This window comes from Xyrauchen texanus, chromosome 37, assembly GCF_025860055.1.
Source record: "Xyrauchen texanus isolate HMW12.3.18 chromosome 37, RBS_HiC_50CHRs, whole genome shotgun sequence".
NCBI classification, from domain to species: Eukaryota; Metazoa; Chordata; class Actinopteri; order Cypriniformes; family Catostomidae; genus Xyrauchen; species Xyrauchen texanus.
The window spans coordinates 27,606,940-27,627,172 of NC_068312.1; the positions used below are offsets into that span (position 1 = coordinate 27,606,940).

Sequence of the window (20,233 nt, forward strand, 5' to 3'; positions counted from 1 at the left end):
TTTATTCTTTACATTTCATAATGTTCAAGGGATTGTTAATCTCACCATGGTCATCCACAGCATTGACATCTGCATGGCAATGAACCAGTTCCTCCACCATGCCCTCCACTGCCAGTCTGGCTGCCAGGATTAGTGGTGTGGTGCCATCATTCATACGGGCATCAAGATCCGTGGCACGGTTGCGAATAAGAATCTATTCCAAAACATGTGACAGTAATGAGTGTCATGCAAGCACACATACACACATTTAGATAAAAATTTTCACAAAACCTGAATAGAGATTATAAAATATGGACAATAATGATCCAGTCTGAATAATGTTATGCAAGCAGTAGATATACAGTATAAATGTAAAAATCAACAACTAACAACAGCCCAAAAGCCTCATAATCCAATGATCAATGGGTATATGTGACACATAAATTAAAGATGAATTAAAAAAGATAGTTCACACAAAAGTGAAAATTCTCTCATCAGTTATTCACCCTCATGCCATACCTCATGTGTATGACTTTCTTTCTTCTGTAGAACACAAATTGTGTTTTTTAGAAAAATATGGCAACTCTGTAGGTCCATACAATACAAAGGAATGGTGACCAGAAATCAGAATGTGTAAAAAGCATATAAAGACAGCATAGAAGTAATCCATAAGACTCCAGTGGTTAAATCCAAGTCTTCTGAAGTAATATGATATGGTGTGGGTGAGAAATTTATCAATATTTAAGTCCTTTTTTATTGTAAATCTACACTTTTACTTTCACTTACACATTCTTATGTGTGGGTGAGACTTTCACATTCAGCCACCTACTGACTGGGCTGGTCAAAGGTGGAGATTTTAAAGTAAAAAGGGATTAAATATTTTTCTGTTTCTCACCCACACCTGTCATATCACTTCTGAAGACATGGACATGGAAGACTGGAGTCGTATGGACTACGTTTATGCTAATTTTATATGCTTTTTGGATCTTCTAAGTTCTGGTCACCATTTCCATTTTTAGGACCAACAGAGGACCAACATAAAAACTTTGTTCTAAAAATCTTTGTGTACTGCAGAAGAAAGTCATACACATCTGGGATTGCATGAGGGTGAGTAAATGATGAGAGAATAAAAATTTTGGGGTAAACTATCCCTTTAAACTCAGCTTTGTAATGTCCATTCACAGGGTTTCCACACATTTAGATTTTTGTTTTTAAAACAATGAATATTTAAGAATATTCTGTGATTACTGGATTATGATTAAAAAAAAAACATCACAATTAAAATTCAGTGATATTTCCATAACCGCGGGAACCCTGATATTGCACATGAAATTAGGGTTAGCAGGGAGATGATTGGAAGCACATCCCCTCACCTGGAAGACTCCTTGGGCATCTGCTGCCACAGCCGCATGTAGAGGCGTGCGGCCCATTTTATCATGAGCATTTGCATCAGTACCAGCATCAAGCAGTCTCTTGGCGGCATCTGCGCGGGAATATCGTGCTGCGAGGTGAAGGGCGGTCTCTCCAGTGCGGTCCGTCTGGGCATTAAGCAACGCACCTTGTCCAATGAGATCGGTGATGACATTTGTGCCTGGCTCGTCTGCGACAAGTTCCTCCTCCTCTTCGCCTAGCATGCTGCCACAATCGGGGCTGCTGCCACTCCGAAGAGATGCCAGCATGAGAGGGGTGAAACCATCTATAAGATACAAAGAGAATATTAAATTGAGAAAGAGAGACTACATTCTGATATGCCCACATTAATGTTAAAAATGTGTTTCAGAGTGTCTCTAGTAATCCAGTGCATTTCAAATGCATCTTCTCATAGTTTTTGGCAGAAATCATGGTTTTACTGTAGACTATGAAAAGTAACAATGTTTTAATTTTTTTAGCAGAAAACATGGTTTTAATGCAGTATACTGTACTGTCTCCATAGAGTAACCAAGGTTGTACTTTTCATTTGCCATGTTTAATCTTGTGGTTACTGTGGTTTTACTACAAATACCATGGCTAAACTATGGTTGCTCTAAATTTATTGTGAGGGAACGCAAACTATTGCAAGGTCATGCAAAAATTATTGTGAAGGAATGCAATCCTTTTTGTGAGGGCAAGCAAAACTACTTTAGAAAAACAAATCCCGCCCTTAAGACCAGTAATATTTGTCATGTTTACAAAGCACAAAAATGTATAAAAATGCAAATATCCTAAAAAATATTTTTATGTCACTGCAAACGTGACTTTTTGAGCAGAATGCAAGTTGTAATTTTAGTCAAGCTTCTATATTAACTATATGATCAATGTCATTGCATGCCGATATCCGGCAAACTATAAATTGTATCTTGCACGTGTATATGTTTGTGCATTGCCAAATTTTTGAAGTGGATGTTATTTTCTTTCAAAGTCAATATTTAACCGGCAAAGTCTATAACCTTGTTTTAGCGAAATGGTTGATCGACATGCAAAAAGGCGGTCCTTCACTGTAGCCTACGATGCATTTGGACAAATTAACATTTCCACTACAAATGTAATCACATGCGTTTTAAAGTATCTACGAATATGACTTGAGTGATCCATTCACAAAACGTTTTGGACCCGGTCAACACCTGTATTTACTGCTGAGCACTTGCGATTGGATCACCTGAAATGAATGTGTAAATGGGATCTCAGTGAATTTACCTGGCCCTTTAACATTGACATCAAGGCTGTCCATGTCTATGTCTGCCTGAGGCGGAGTGAGTGTGATGTCAGCAGCTTTGTGATGCTGCAAGGTCCACTCTCTCTGGTCCACTCCTCCATCCATACCAACAGAAAGCAATGGCTTATCCTCCATCTGTGATGTGAGGTGGATGCATTCAGATTGGTCAAACATGAAGAGATCTGTTATTGTCATCTTCAGGATTATGGAGGTACTGTCTCTTACCCTGGGTTTCTTAGATAGATGATCCTCCTCTGACCAGTGGTGGGTGGAACTTCCATCCATCATCCCAACATCCTGTGGCTTCTGGATGTTCCTAAAAAAGGGTGGAGGATGGAGTGGGGTGAAAAAAGGAAATAATTAGAGATGCCACCTGAAAGTGCACACTGCCTAATGTTTACACGTTTAGTATACCATTGATGAAAAATTGCTGCATAGTTTTATCAAAAATATAACTCATTAAGCTGGTTTATAAGGCAACAGGCTTGTGTGACAAAACTACATGTCCAATCATTCTCTGTGGGAGCACGTTGTGGTAGAAATTTTGGAATAAGCGTATCTTATAAATAATATATAATATAATTAAAGTATAGATGTTCTGAGATTTGGTGACTATGACTGGAAATTATTGTACATTATATTGTACATTATTGTATGTCTGTATACAAGTATGAAATTAAAGAACTGAAAACTGTCAGCGCTGCAATCAAACTTACAGTTGTAAAACTGACATTTTAATGCTTGTGACTAATTCAGACAGGGATTATCTTATGTTATCTGCTTAAAACGTTTTTTTTTTTTTTAATTATGGGATTTAACCATGCAAATTAATGTATATTAGCTTATTAATTATTTTGTTCATGGAGACTCTCAGCTATGCAACTGATTAAGACCTCCAGCTGTAAATCATTAAACAAAACAAAAGGGAAAACTGGAGTCTCTCTGAGTTATTTGCTGCAGCATAAAGAGCATGATATGTGAGATGCTGGGACTACGGACATTTAGGTGAATGTATCAGTGCTTAGGTAGGATGTATGAGAAATCCATATGGAGTAAGTGCATCTGAGGACAAAATGTCATCAACGTCTCAGTTAGGGTCTAAGATTTAAGTGTAGGATTGGGTAATCCTAATCTGTGTGTAGGAATCTAGGATACTGAGTGTAGATTTCAAAGACACTGAGAAATGATTAATCTAAAGTCAAATGTAGAATTGCTACGACAAAGTGAATGATTAATACTACACAGAAAAAGCATAAATTACAATATTAAATTTGTTGCATTAGTGCTAGAAAACATGTCAGTAAGCGATAAAGAAAGAAATTGCCCAAAGCGTCCATTTTATTCACTACAATGCACAACACATCGGAATTACAACTTCACAGCTTATAAAGTAGAAACTTCCCAGGAAAACTAGAAGTCAGCATGTATCCTGAGATCATTGTAGAATTTAATTTACATACTTCATGCCAAAATCATCCTGCCCAACTGGCTCTCTGCGTTTGCTGTCCTTCTTCGCTAGGAAGCCATCAGGCAGCCATAAAGTCCCATGTTTGCGTTTCCGCTTGGCAGCCAACACACCCAGCACTAGAATCAGCAGTATGAGAGCTGCTGCCACGGCAATGAGGTATAGGAGGGGGGACACAGTTGTGAGGTCTTGGTGATCACCTAATGTGGAAAACGATGATTAAACAAAGTTTTTAAATAGAGAATATCAGACTGAAAACTACAAATACATTTAGCTATGACCATAGAATGCGTTTTGGTAGTTTACTTACTGCTAACAGAGTAGACAGGGTATGGCAACTCAGATTTCAGGTACTCCGCAGCTATGAAGGCCGCAGCCTGGTCTGCACTGGAGATGCATTCTTTTGAGTGCAGAGAACACTGGCGATTGTCGATCTCCATGTAAACCTTCGATCTAAAGCACAGACACATCCAAAACCATGCTAATATATACAAAAACAAACAGTTGTTTCAAGGATTCTTAGACATTTTTACTGGAAAACAAGTAAAAAATACAGTTTAATTAAATTTTTTTTTACAGTGTTCATAAAGGACACTGTTTAAGTAAATTTGAGGAATGTACCCAATAACTTCCTTCTCCAGCTCTCGTTTTCCACGTTGCTTCATAGTGGCGGCACTGTCTTGCATGTCACCCTGCTCCAATCCATAGTACGGGTACACCATAGGCCTCTGCTGTTCGTCCAGCTTCAATCGCAGATTGGTGTGCAGGAGCGTCCCCAAAGAGCGCAGGAAACCCTTCAGGTCACCCAGCAGCTCCTCGGGCTGCAGCAAAACCACGATCACCAGCGTGCCATCAGCCAGCTTGGGAGGAGTGCCTGCATCACAGTCGAGACCATCCCAGCCACATGCTTCCGTGTTACAGCCTTGGTTACAATGACCATTGGCGTAATGATCCGCACAGTACTTGTCGTATCTGAGATGAAATGAGGGTAAAGAGAGACAGAATGGAAAGAGCATTTTTACTGATCGGATTGCAGTCTGATAGAATAAGCACATTCCATTTACACTTCAATGTGTCTCTGACAAACGGATATAAATCTTCAGTTCAATTCTTAAATTCCTGCTTTTTACATCTGTGACTATGCTTATGCCGGGCAGCGAGTTTAAAAAGATGTAATGTATTGATTTCAAGTGACTCTGTGCAGATGTCTGTGTGTGTGCGTGCTGTGTTTTTCCCTTTGGGCTTATCGTAGGTAAGATATGTCCATGCTGCAATTACTGTTGTTAGTGTTCAGTTTCAGTTTCATAAGTGATCTGCATTAAATAAATGAAGTTCTGTCTCTCCTACAACATGCATCTGTTTGTTAATTTGTCATCATTTATTGCGTGACAAAAGTCCTGGTGCAAATACTCGGTACAGCTGTTATGGTTCACGTTTTCCCCATGCTGACATAGCGTTGTTTGGGCGGAGTAAAGTTTACATATGTGGCTTGAACAGCTAGATGCATTTACACTCAACAGAGTTTCATCTGTAATGTGTCTCAAACTAACTCCGGAGGTCATTCTGGTTAAATAGGAATGTCATAAAATACAGATACATTGATTATTGATATACATGTTTCTCAATACGTTTTTGAGGAATCGATATATTAAAGTTAGCCAACTTTTAAATTAGAAGCCTAAGTTGTGTGCTGTCGTATTCACTATTCAGTTGGCCTTCCATTTACTGTAATGTAGTCTGCTGTTATATCTTTGAGAGACCACAAGGTCTGTGCTTAATACTGAAGGACACATCGATGCGGTGCAGGTGATGTGAATCTAGTCACTATACACACAAAAGATACAAAGGTTTTTGTACTTCTTAAAAAATGAACAAAGTGAGGTTTGAATGTTAGTGTATGAAGCTGGTGTAACTGCATATTTGAATGATTATAAATGGCGAAGTTTATTATGCAATTTCTCTGTATGAAGCCTTGAATTGATTTAATTTAAGCCATCAAACCCAAAAAAAGACATACTTGTAAGTAAAAGTGTAGGCAATGTGAAAGATATATATACACAATATATAATCCATGGCTAGAGTTAATAATCTGTCCTTTGATATTGATTTGTGTCAAATTCAATGGAAAACTATGGAAGTTAAACTCCAAAGTCGTAGTTGGGTGCCACAGTGTGCATACATCCAAGAAAATCATTATTTTTAATTTTAGAACGCATCATTTCATTTGCCAGACACGTGCGTTGTGCGACCCCCTTTAAGTCACACTGCTGCTTACACTTTACCAAAGTTGTGTTTAGAAATATGTATGAAGAGACGAGAACAATTGTGCAACGATTAGCCCTATTTATGTCAGAAAAAATGCAGATATAGATCGATAATAATCAGGAAAATTTTCTGATAATCGATGTGCAAAAAAAGCCATCAATACCAAGCCTAGTAAATAAGTTATAATTTATGTATTATCTGTCCAATCTATACATAGATGTAAGTGCTCTTCTGGTGTATGTGAGATATAGTGAGATATTTACTTGCAAGTGCTTGGGACCGAAGATGGATCATTCTGGCATTCATAGCTGTCGAAGAGGCAGCCAGCATTGTTACACTCTGGGTCACAGCGGCCGTTATGGAATAAGTCCCAGCAGGGCTTGGAGGCTGTGCAGTTCTTCCAGGGCATATTCCAGTGCAGACTACAGTCGCCCCCATCCCACTCGCACTCAGGTTTCTTGCACTGCGGGTCACAAACTTTGTCTCCGGCCCTCTGCTTGCACTGCACATATGGGCAGGTGGGAACAGGCTTGGAAATTATAATTTGACAGTTCGGCCCGCTGTAGCCAGGTGGACATCGGCAACTGAACCTGTTGGAATCGCGTGGATCTGGGATACAGTTGCCTCCGTTTTGACACATGCAGGGTTGGACCATCTCGCATTGTGTGCCAGTAAAACCAGCTTGACAGTGGCACTGTGGCTGACCACGCATTTCTACACAGTGTCCACCATTCTGGCAATGCAAGCTGGCACAGGTATACATCTCAAAGTCGCCACAGTTGAAGCCAGTGAAACCCTGAAAGAGTCACACAGAGGAAGCTACAGTGAGATGTCAAAAATAAACAGCGCCACGGCAACCGAACCAGGGTGCTATTTTACAACCAAATTGCTGGGCAACAGTGAGAAGCAACAGTGAGTTAAAAGAGAGAATATAAGAAAAGCTAAGAGAGAAGATCAGTGTTTCATACCTGAAATATGCAGCCTTTGTCTTTACTGTAAGCATGAGAATAAAGAGAGAACAAGCAGCCTTCAGAAAAGAAAACATTTTCATGCAGAGTCACACGCAGACATTAAAGAAAAGAGAGTTCAGAAAGCACAGTAAGAGACACACAACACAGTCACTAAAATATTTTCCACCACCTCTCAACAAACAATTAGTGAATTAGATAAAGCTTTGTATATTTATATTAAGTTAATAAGCAAAAACTGGAAGAGGACAAGGCAGTTGACTGTTGTGCATGAAAATCCCAGGAGATCAGCGGTTACAGAAATACTCAAACCAGCCCATCTGGCACCAACAATCATGCCATGGTCCAAATCACTGAGATAAATTTTTTACCCCATTCTGATGGTTGATGTGAACATTAACTGAAGCTCCTGACCCGTGATTTTATGCACTGCACTACTGCCACATGATTGGCTGATTAGATAATCGCATGGATGATTGTTGGTCCCAGACGGGCTGGTTTGAGTATTTCTGTAACTGCTGATCTCCTCTTTTCACACACAACTGTCTCTAGAATTTACTCAGAATGGTGCCAAAAACAAAAAACATCCAGTGAGCATCAGTTCTGCAGATGGAAATGCCTTGTTGGTAAGAGACTTCAACAGAGAATGGCCAGACTGGTTTGAACTGACAAAGTCTACGGTAAATCAGATAACCACACTGTACAATTGTGGTGAGAAGAATATCATCTCTGAATGCTATTCTGAGATGCGGGTTGGCGCTGTTTTGGCAGCACGAAGGAGACCTACACAATATTAGGAAGTTGGTTTTAATTTTGTGGCTGATTGGTGTATATCCAGGTCATCCTTAACCAGAAATTAAAATAAATTAATTAATTATATCTTGCTTAAAGAAAATTAGGCCTATTTAAGATCATTTAGATTTTGCATTGTGAGAATTTTGCATTACAGTAGGCATCTGAGTATTTTCATCATCATGAAAATAATGTATTTAAAAAAAGTTGTAAAGGTCCTAAAACAAGGCTTAATATTCTTTATGAAAAATCTCTATATTTTTGTCATTGGTACAGGTGATATATGATATATGTGATATATATTTTATTTTGACAGTTTCTGCGAAATTTACCCCAAAATTTTTGAATATTTAATGTCCTACACATGTACACGCATACACACACGCACAAAGACACTGCACTTACGGATTGGCAGGTGCAGCTGTATCCATGTACTGAACTCATGTTCATGGCACATCTGCCGTTGTGGTGGCACGGCTTAGATTGGCACAGATCCACCATTGACTCACAGTGTTGACCTGAAGGAAGGAGAGCAGGTTCAATTTAAAATAAAAATTACAATTTTACCAAGTGGCAAATGTTTCCAGAAAAATAACTTTAACTCAAGAGACTGTGACCCTAAAATGAAACCTCACCAGTGTACCCAAGACGGCAGCGGCACTGATAGTCATTGGCGAGTGGCACACAGTCAACGGTGCCGGGCCGGTGGCAGGGACCAGAAAGACATTCGTTCACATCGCCCTCACAATGTTCCCCAGCAAAACCAGGTGGGCAGGAGCAGGTGTACCGCCCCACACCATCCATACATTGCCCACCATTCAGACAACGTGGGCTGAACTCTAGGGAACATTCATCCACATCTACTTCACACTGCAAACCTAGAACCGAAAAGAGAGAGAGGGGTGCAGGGAAAAATTATATCAGTTAATAGTGCCAAGTTGTTTGTTTCACTGACCAATACAACAGTGATCTTGCACTTCATAATGACCCCAATTGCAGTGGAGGTTTTCGGTTAAATTATGATTCACTTATTCAATAAACAAAAGATAATAGGCGGTTACTGAGATAAAGTGAATAGGATTTAGCTGGTCATATAATCTTAACATAGAAGCCACAGTAAGGGTGGAGCACACTTAGGTACAATGAAAAGGCTTTTTCTAGGTTGATATGACTAGTACGTCATTCTAAAAATCTGTCAAAAGCACTACACATTTCTTTAAACCTAATACATTTATAAGTGGAAAAATTGACTAAGTGTACCTTTAACAAACACACACACATGGTCATACCTTTGGTGCCAGGAGGGCAGGCACAGGAGAACCGGTTGATCAGGTCAATGCAAGTACCTCCATGGTGACAAGGATTTGACTGACACTCATTAACATCATATTCACAATTCACACCCTGAAATCCAGCTTTACACTAAGAGAGAGAGAGAGAGAGCGAGGGGTTTAGAGATTAGAAAATCTAAATAATGTTTTTGAATGACATTAGAATGCCACCATTTTGGTCTAATAATTGTCTTCTGAGAGTGGAAAGAAAAGTTCAGTACAGTTTAAATGAATTACTATTATCATGTCCTTTGTGTGATCCTTGTTAGTAGAGGACGGTTGTACCTGGCAGTCGTATCCTCCCTGGTAATCCTTGCAGGTCCCTCCATTTCTGCAAGGGTTGGACAGACACTCGTCCACTTCCTCCTCACAGTAACTGCCCGTGTAACCCCTCTGACACAGACACTGGTGTGTGTGGTCTTTGTCCACACACCGCCCAGCATGCTCACATACCATGTCCATTGTCACACCTGGAGAACATGCAGACCCACGAAATATCAGAATAAAACACATCAGAATAAATGAAGAATTAATCAAAGATTCAGCAAAACACATCACACATACACACTGTACCGTATTTACCGGAATATAAATCCCGTTTTATTTTTTCATCATCTGCAACGTCCTGTGACATATATACATAATATACACAAAACTGATGTCGGCTGGTCAAACACACATGCACCAAAAACAGATGAAAACATCAGTCATAGTGATGGTAGAAGTGTTTTAAAGTTGCCAATTCAGATATTTTGTCTCCACACAGTACTTTATACAACCAGATTAACTATGTTCTCCATCATAACATTACTGTTCTAACAAATTCTAGACCACTGTCAAACGCATCTCCTCACACGCCCATAAAATGATGTTTCATCGCACTCGTAGTAAAAACATTCAGTCAGTGAACCAGATAATAAATACATTGCAAAGAGGGTTGCAAATATCAGAAATATCCACAGATAGACAGTAGCTAAAGTTAATGAATGAATAGAATACAACAGGCATATTGTTTTACTCACAGACTAAAAGCTGTTTATTTGTGCACAGTTACAGAGTTACAGATTGTGACAGGGCTGGGTCGTGATTATACACACCCGGTCCCTTGTCAGGCCAATTCAGCCTCTGAGAGGGATAAGAGCCGACTGTGGATGGTGGTGCGAGAGAGAGAGAGAGATTGTTTACGGTCGGCTGACCGTCATGTGTGTGTGTTTGTGTCGTTTGTTTAAGTTTCTCATTAAACTATTATGTACACTCACCTAAAGGATTATTAGGAACACCTGTTCAATTTCTCATTAATGCAATTATCTAATCAACCAATCACATGGCAGTTGCTTCAATGCATTTAGGGGTGTGGTCCTGGTCAAGACAATCTCCTGAACTCCAAACTGAATGTCAGAATGGGAAAGAAAGGTGATTTAAGCAATTTTGAGCGTGGCATGGTTGTTGGTGCCAGACAGGCCGGTCTGAGTATTTCACAATCTGCTCAGTTACTGGGATTTTCACGCACAACCATTTCTAGGGTTTACAAAGAATGGTGTGAAAAGGAAAAACATCCAGTATGCGGCAGTCCTGTGGGCTGAAAATGCCTTGTTGATGCTAGAGGTCAGAGGAGAATGGGCCGACTGATTCAAGCTGATAGAAGAGCAACTTTGCCTGAAATAACCACTCGTTACAACCGAGGTATGCAGCAAAGCATTTGTGAAGCCACTACACGCACAACCTTGAGGCGGATGGGCTACAACAGCAGAAGACCCCACCGGGTACCACTCATCTCCACTACAAATAGGAAAAAGAGGCTACAATTTGCAAGAGCTCACCAAAGTTGGACAGTTGAAGACTGGAAAAATGTTGCCTGGTCTGATGAGTCTCGATTTCTGTTGAGACATTCAGATGGTAGAGTCAGAATTTGGCGTAAACAGAATGAGAACATGGATCCATCATGCCTTGTTACCACTGTGCAGGCTGGTGGTGGTGGTGCAATGGTGTGGGGGATGTTTTCTTGGCACACTTTAGGCCCCTTAGTGCCAACTGGGCATCGTTTAAATGCCACGGCCTAGCTGAGCATTGTTTCTGACCATGTCCTTCCCTTTATGGCCACCATGTACCCATCCTCTGATGGCTACTTCCAGCAGGATAATGCACCATGTCACAAAGCTCGAATCATTTCAAATTGGTTTCTTGAACATGACAATGAGTTCACTGTACTAAAATGGCCCCCACAGTAACCAGATCTCAACCCAATAGAGCATCTTTGGGATGTGGTGGAACGGGAGCTTCATGCCCTGGATGTGCATCCCACAAATCTCCATCAACTGCAAGATGCTATCCTATCAATATGGGCCAACATTTCTAAAGAATGCTTTCAGCACCTTGTTGAATCAATGCCACGTAGAATTAAGGCAGTTCTGAAGGCGAAAGGGGGTCAAACACAGTATTAGTATGGTGTTCCTAATAATCCTTTAGGTGAGTGTATATTGTCAAGCCGGTTCTCGCTTCCTCATTGCACGTCTAAATCCCTTTACACCGATGTTTTAAACAGATGTGGCTTATTTGTCGCATTTATTTCATGAAACATAAATGGAATATGAGAAGCTGTTACACACGATTACTTAAAGAAAATACTCTCAACTCAACTTTATTTATATAGTATTTAAAACAACAGAGTTGACCAAAGTGCTTCACAGTAATAAAATGTAAAACATAACATTTCAAAATTACCACATACACAAACACCAGTAATCTAAAATACAAACACTCCAAAACTGTGTCCTACATTTCATTTGTCAGACTCAAAGGCCAGTGTAAAGAGATGAGATTTTAGACATGACTAAAAGTCTTCAATGGTCCCACTCATGGAGCTATACCATTCCTACGTCAGAATATCCATATTTCCCTACTATTTAGTATGCTAAAAAAAGAATGCCAATGGAGTAGTATACCCGAATCCACAGTATTCATGAAGCGGTAAACGAGAAGTACCCGGATGACCTACTATTTCCAGTGAGATTCTGAAGTGCGATTGGACACTTTACAATCCCATAATCCCTCAGGAGCTGAGGTGACGTCCCGTTAAAAATACTGAATTAAAAAAAATGCCGGTGAATCGCAAGTCGACAGCTCTTCTCAACTGTAAGTGCTATATATATATACCAAGATAATTGTTCCCTGAACATAAAAGGTGCTTGTTTAACAAAACCAGAGCGGATAGTTTTTGCGATTGTTGTTCTTACATCACATATTCGGGTCACAAGACAATGCCCACGTACCCAGATGCCCGAAATCTATTCATACCCAAAATCGTATGCCCGAAATCTATTCAAACTACATGCATGCATACCTAAAAGAAGGTACTGTTTTGCTGGCAGATAAGTGTGTGCTTCATCAAATATAGTACATACTGTGACAGTTTGTATGCGGTTTCTGATGCAGCAAATGTCTCAAACTGTTTATGCAGATTGTGAATGTACAAAATTCCCCACCGCACGCATGCGCGAGTCGAACTTGTTCAGACTTATCTGATGTATGCGCAAAAGTTTCATTCGGCAGTATCCAGCGCACAGAGTTTTCCTGGCATTGTTTCGTTTCTAAAGTCTTTCTTCTTTGTGTGGCATTGCTGTGCGTTCATAACTACGTAAGTAAAGATATTTAATGTCATTGTAGATGTTTTTTTGAGAGTGTCAGAGCGTGATTCAGTTTATTTTACCTCAGAAATATTATTGTGTCAAAATACATACAATCAGGCGCAGTGCTCGCGCGTATTTAACGAGTCATCATGTTATATTTGTTAACAATGTTTATTCATATGAAAAAGGGAGTTGCTTGCATGTTGATTCAAATATTTGTCTTATCGGCATATTAATAATGGTACAAAGAGCGCACGGGAGTGCTAGAGCAGCGCACGCACTTTGTAATCTGACACCTCTTGTTAGCTGCAGCGGTCTGCATTTAGAGTATATATATCTCAATAAGGTTTGCTTTAACTTAATACTACTTTAACCTCTCTATTTGCATTGTAACTCTAATACTACTTTAACCTCTCTATGTATATGTATACAGGTACTATCTGTGTATATTCTGTCATGTCATATTATCATTTATATTTATCATCCTTATTTTGTTTTCTCACAGAAACCACTTTTATATGTATATCCACGCAAACCTGTCTACGACTTGCACTTTCGTGGCTTAATAAATATTGAGAATGGACAAGTTCACTCTGGAGTAGCTGCAGTTCTTTCTAACCGAAGAATTAGGCCAGTTGAGTTCCAACCATCCCACTGCGCGCAGAATATCCCACAGTGAAGCTTCTGGCAACACACGACAATAAAAGCACGATTTAAAATAAAAGCTAGATTCCTAAAATTTAAAAATGTATTAAAAATATATTACAACTGTATAGTAAAATGTAATATTCACTGTGGTAATAATAATAATAATTAATCAAAATATCACAAGCAAGACTGCTGTTGAATAAATGTTTGGCAAAAAAAAATGCAATGGCTGACATGTTGAAAAGTTCTATTTTCACTTGTTAAAATTTTTAAGGATTTATTGATTAGACACCATTTTGATGATGAAATTAATTTAAACTTAAAAAATATTTCTGGAAAGTTCTAGAAAAGAATAACAATAATTAAACTATAATTATTAAATAATTAAAAATAATTAAACTGGTGTGTTCAATAGCACATTATAATATTAACATATTTTTGCTGTGGTATCGAAATTGGTTTCAAGAACTGAGAAATGTCACTATCGGTACCAACTATTGAAATTTTGGTACCGTGACAACACAAGTCAGGTGCGACTTTATTTCTGGAAAAAACTGTATATATATATATATATATACAAACAGACAGATGAGAGACAGATATGTGTCTGTTGTCTCACCCTTGCGGTTGGCAATAGTCTGGCAGGACATGTTTGGGATGTCGCAGTACAGGCCTGTCCAGCCGTGCTGACAGTTGCATCTCCAGTCCATCTCCTTCTGGATGCATGTACCTCCATTCAGACACTTAATCTGACTGCACACGTTCACCATTGACTGTGGAATGAAATAGTAACAATTGGTCAAACTACAAAAAAGCCACTGACATACTAAAAGGCAATAAATACAGTTTGTGCAATATTATATTTTTCCTCTAGTGAAAAATCATGGAAACAATAGTGGATTTACCGTAATTTCCAGACTATAAGCCGCAACTTTTTTCCCGCTTTCAAATTTTATAAAAATGTTTTTTTTTAAAAACATTCTGTGACGTGCTCAGTTTTTTGGCGGCGTGAAGCTTTCATTAGACCAATCAAATTGCCGACCGGGTTAAGGTGTTTACTGTTTAGATTAAATCGAGCGTGCTCAAACTTCCCATCATTCTGATTACGGTAGTCATTTTGTCACCTTCATCATGGCAAAGACATGGAGAAGCGCATATGATGCTGCTTTCAAGTTGAAGGTGATTGATCTGGCTGTTGGAAAAGGAAATAGAGCTGCTGCACGGGAGCTTGGTCTTAATGAGTCGATGATAAGACGTTGGAAACAGCAGCGTGAAAAATTGACTCAGTGCAAAAAGACAAATAAATCTGAGGCTATTTAACTCCGACACCGAAGGAGATGACTTCAGTGGTTTCAGTGCACAGGACAAGGAAGATAGTGACCAATGACTTTCTTGGTAGGCTACTGTTTACTGCTAATTTTTCATTTTTTGTTACAAGCCGTGTGTGGCAGCGGGGGCGTGGTCAAATGCCCGTCCGGGAGAGAAAAGCTGTAAGGGCGCTTACGCCTGTGCTAAATTATGTCTAACACCGGTGTCTAATTTCAAGTGCCCTGCTTCACGTGTCCTTCTTGGGAAAACTGTCACACGGGCACCAGTGTGACAGTTTTCAGCAGGGCACTCGATGTTCCAGGTAAGGCTTTTAATGGCCACAGCAATGTTTACAATCAATTTTATAAAGTTTCTCAATTCTTCTATGTGCCAACACTAGACTGACGTGTGTCACTCTCTCAGCTCTGTGGCTGCTGCCTTTTTATGCCACTCTCCCCATGCTTACTGAAATTAGACACAGGTGTTAGACATAATTTAGCTCAGGTGTAAGCGCCCTTACCGCTTTTCTCTCCCGGACCGGCGCTTGACCACGCCCCCGCTGCCACACCGTGTTTTGTTAAAGCCTATTTATTTTTGTTACAAGCCGTGTTTCGTTAAAGCCTGTGTTAAGTTCATTTGTTTCAATGTACCGGTAGGCACCTGCGGCTTATAGACAGGTGCGGCTTATTTATGTTCAAAATAATATTTTTTAAAAAATTCAGTGGGTGCGGCTTATATTCAGGTGCGCTCAATAGTCCGGAAATTACGGTACTCTTTTGCTACGGTCTAGCAACTAGTAACTAATTCAGTTTGCTATAGTTTATTTCTGCATTCCAAACACATAAATGTGCACACAAAAAAAAACTACCCTTCTTATCCTACCCTGCAAATCACATTGAATTGAGTGGCTAGTATGTATCATTTATAGTTCAAAGGAAGTCAGTAGCTTGGATCAACATCTAAGTTATTGTGTAAACATCTAGTCAGAGGTGTTACAATAAAAAGTTGTGCAACATCCGCAGTGTGAGTTTATGTTCCAAGAATGGACTGGTTTTTTTTTTGTACCTCACACGTTTTTCCATTGTACATCAGTGGGCAGGTGCAATGGAAGGTCCCCAGGCCGTCAATGCAGATGCCGCCATTTTTACAGGGCTGAGAGTCACACTCATTCAGTTCAAACTGGCAGAACTGGCCCAAAAAACCATGTCGACAGCGGCAGGAGAAACGGTTAATTCCATCCACACATGTTCCATTGTTGAGACAGGAGCTAGAATAAAGGAAAGTAACTAATTAAATGAATATTGATTTGATACATTAACAAAACATATTTGTTTAAGCAAATTCAGCATAAGTCAAAAGCGAGTTGGTCTGTGCGTATGATTTAAAATCTCATGATAAGAATGTTCAAAAATAAAATCATTATTCATATACTTTATGTGGTAAACATACGTCTCAGAGCAATCTGGGATATCACGTTCACAGCTGATGCCGTCAAAGCCAGGCGGGCACTCGCATGTGTAGCTGTTCACATAGTCCGTGCAACTGCCTCCATTCCAGCAGGGGCTGCTAGCGCACTCATCCACCTCCTTCTCACAGCGCTCTCCGTAGAATCCAGCTCTGCATTCGCACAAAAACCGTCCTACTTTATCCACACATGTACCACCATTGCGACAAGGATCTGGAGAGGGAAAAACTGTGAAATTAGGGATGAAATGTGTGAAAAAGACCAATTCAATTAGTGATTTAGCTGATGCGATTTGCAGTACATTTATTCAAAGGGCCGATAGAGTCACATGGGGTTAAAGTGGTGGTTCAAATAATCTTTTTAGTTTCAATTAATATTGTTTCTTTACAATGAAATTGAATGGTGACAGAAACTAAAATTCTGCCTAACATCTCCTAATGTGTTCCACAGAAGAAAGGGAGTCGACAGGTTTGGAACAAGATGAGGAGTTAATGATGACAGAATTTTCATTTTTGGGTGAACAGTTTATTTACAGGTCTTACTAAAAGACAAAGGTTTGTAGATTAACCCTTTTAATGTTTTAACCTTTCAGTTTCTAGACCTGGTCTTTGACCATAAGGTCACACCACCACCAGATTTAAAATGATGTTAACATAGGTATAGGGCTGTCAGGATTAAGAAATTTGGCTGACGATTAATTGCTTTAGGGCTATGATGATTAATTGTCACTTTTAGGGCTTTCGCATATTTCGTAAGGTGCATGTATGCTTCAAGTCAAATTTATATATTTAACTTCAAATATATAAATCATATAATACTATAGGTATATGAGATCTTTTAAAGGATTTTAAAACTTATGAATGACATGAAAATATTTTTTAAATAAAATAAATCTTAATACTTAAAATATGTCTCTCTTTTTGGTTAACTTTAGTTTCGGTTAATTTTATATTTACACTGTTGTTTATTTTATAAAAAATTCTCTAAACAATTAAATATAAATTTGTAATATATTTGTATTATATTTATATTATATTATATTAGGATATATTATGCAATAGTAAAATAATTCTGTCCTAATTACATCAGTTTTTGTGTTGTGTGTGTGTGTGTGTGTGTGTGTAATCGCATGCAAGATGTAGTGACGTCATTCTGCTTACATTTAATATTTAATTTACCATCTATAAATGTAATTAATGTTAATAAATTATACATCTTTTCAAAGGTCTAAGGGTTCAACATTGATACCTGATCTCTGTTTCACGATAGCAATGCTCCAGAAAAAGCAATTTAGTTATTTGTGCCAGAAGTACAAATGAAAACATGCAATATCAAAATCGGACTTCATAAATTTTTTATGAAAATGCGATCGCCAGATGAATCCAGTTCGCCACACTTGGGTCAATTGTCCATGACATGCGTTCAGTCCAATAGCACTTTTTGTCCATAATAGTGATAAATCTGAGAAATATTGATATTAGCGTCATCGTTCTTCAACAAACTATGCAACCAGAGCAGCATTCATGTTGTAAAACTGTAAATTATTTTATATATTAGAGTCTCCAAAGTAAATTTAAAAAAATGGAGCATAGTTTTATTCATAATAGCCAAGCAGTGCAGTCAGATTTGATGTTGTCTTGAAAGGCGGAGCCTTAATTTTACTCTGTACACCCGCCAGCGATTTTACTGAGACAAAAACTTGCAGGAACCAAATTTTTTGTTAGATCATCTTCAAATTTGAAACATAACTTCTTTAGACGTGTGGCTTTGAGAAAATTGTATTTCTGGTACATTGGTACTTTTATTATTGTTGTTTTAGATTATAAAAACATATTCAGCACAAAATATTTCCATTACTATAAACTTTAGCTTTATAAAATAACAAAATATATTAATTTATTTATAAACTTGGGAAATAAAGCCCAAAGTGCCTTCTTTCAAAAGATACTACAACTGTGTCCATACTCCAAAGGGTCCCGTAAATACAACCATTTAAGTTCAGGTATGTCATTTTCATGATTTGTGATCAAAAAGGGGGTGCGTATCAACAGGTTAATGCTCCTTGATTAAACCTACAAGCCCTGATTTCTCATGAAGGCAAAACCTTTGAAATTTTGTTTCATTATTTTATCACTCCACAGAAATAGATGAAGTGTGCGTCTCCTCTGTCACTGCGTGTCATTAACACTGTGTGTGTGTATGAACCCGCTATGACCAAGAACCTTTGCCACTACACGATTGTTTAAAGTGAAGCCAGAGCACTTTGAACTCACTATTAAAGTTAATATTTTGTATTATTGTTATATTTTTTGCAGGAATTTAGCGCGAGCCTCTGCTGACAGCATGTGTATCAGAGCACTTGAGAAGTGCTTCACATGCTCTTCCAGCCTGGATGAGTTTAACTGAATGACACAATAACATCCCATTGATGGTATCTATATATCAGCTTAAAATGTCTTTTTTTGGGCATTAAAATGTGATTGGAATTTGAAGTGCACACTAATCGCGGTTATCTCAAATAACCGTGGTTAGATCAAATGACCACGATCAACCGATTATTTAATAATCGTGACATAAGGATGTGCAGTGTTGGCCATGCATCCACATGATGTGGATTAATATGACTATGGGAATGACACTCACTGGAGCTACAGTCATCAATGTTGGTCTGGCAGTTAACGCCACTATATCCAGGTTGACAATCGCAGCGATAGCTGCCCAATGTGTTCATACAATGAGCTCCATTCTGACACGGGTTCTTCCAGCACTCGTCTACATCCTCTGTGCATTGGGCTCCTATACGCACACACACACACACACACACACACACACACACACACAGATTAGACGAACACCATTCAGATCCTGTGGATCGTTTCTAGACTTTTACATATTAAATCTACAAGGCAATTCAAATCTAATAAGCATGTCATATGAGCAAGTTGAAGAGTGTTATGTGTGGTTGTCTCAGGTACTAAATGAGAAAGTTCTAGCAAAAATGAAAATTCTTCATCATAATTTACTCACTTTCATGTTATTCGGAACCTCTCAAATTTATTTCTCCTGTGGAACACAATAGAAGATATTAGGCAGAATGACAAACTCAGTTACCATTCACTTTCATTGCATCTTTTCTCCAAACAATGAAAGTGAATGGTGACTGAGGCTGTCATTCTGGAAACATCTCTTTTTGTGTTCCATGGAAGAAAGAAAGTTTTGAAAGGTTTGAAATGACACAAATTTCATTTTTGAGCGAACTATCCCTTTAATAACAACAAAGATATTCTTAAATAATTAAAGCATAAACACACAGCTTCAAAGCACTTACCTTCCCAGCCACTTAGGCACCTGCAGGTGTAGGTGGTGTAATCCAGGGATGGCTGACATGCCCCTCCTCTCTGGCAGGGCTGAGATGCACAGGGGATCAACTTCTCCTCGCAGTGTCTCCCTGATTGTGTGAGAACACAGCAATACTGTCAGTAAAGTATAAAGTATGGACTATGTTTTAGATACTTTAATGACCCCTGAGGGGCAATTCTGGCATGTGGATGTGTCACCTGTGTAAGGTAGGGTGCAGTGGCAGGTGTAGCTGTTGACTCCATCTACACAGGTTCCCTTATTTACACAAGGGCTTGACTCACATTCATTAATGTTAATCTCACAGTTGGAACCTTGAAGAGAAAGAAAAGGGCAG

General features: G+C 38.9%; 1 protein-coding gene across 1 annotated transcript in view; it reads right to left on the reverse strand.

Moving 5' to 3' along the window:
- LOC127630528 (neurogenic locus notch homolog protein 2-like) overlaps positions 1-20,233 on the reverse strand; it is a 72,450-nt gene that overhangs the window by 3,744 nt on the left and 48,473 nt on the right. The window contains 18 exon segments of the mRNA XM_052108116.1: positions 46-193; positions 1,353-1,675; positions 2,653-2,806; positions 2,897-2,987; positions 4,132-4,336; positions 4,447-4,589; positions 4,758-5,108; positions 6,665-7,197; positions 8,567-8,679; positions 8,797-9,039; positions 9,451-9,583; positions 9,778-9,962; positions 14,386-14,539; positions 16,140-16,341; positions 16,524-16,752; positions 19,183-19,335; positions 19,868-19,987; positions 20,097-20,210. Of these exon segments, the coding sequence (XP_051964076.1) occupies positions 46-193; positions 1,353-1,675; positions 2,653-2,806; positions 2,897-2,987; positions 4,132-4,336; positions 4,447-4,589; positions 4,758-5,108; positions 6,665-7,197; positions 8,567-8,679; positions 8,797-9,039; positions 9,451-9,583; positions 9,778-9,962; positions 14,386-14,539; positions 16,140-16,341; positions 16,524-16,752; positions 19,183-19,335; positions 19,868-19,987; positions 20,097-20,210 (3,594 nt within the window).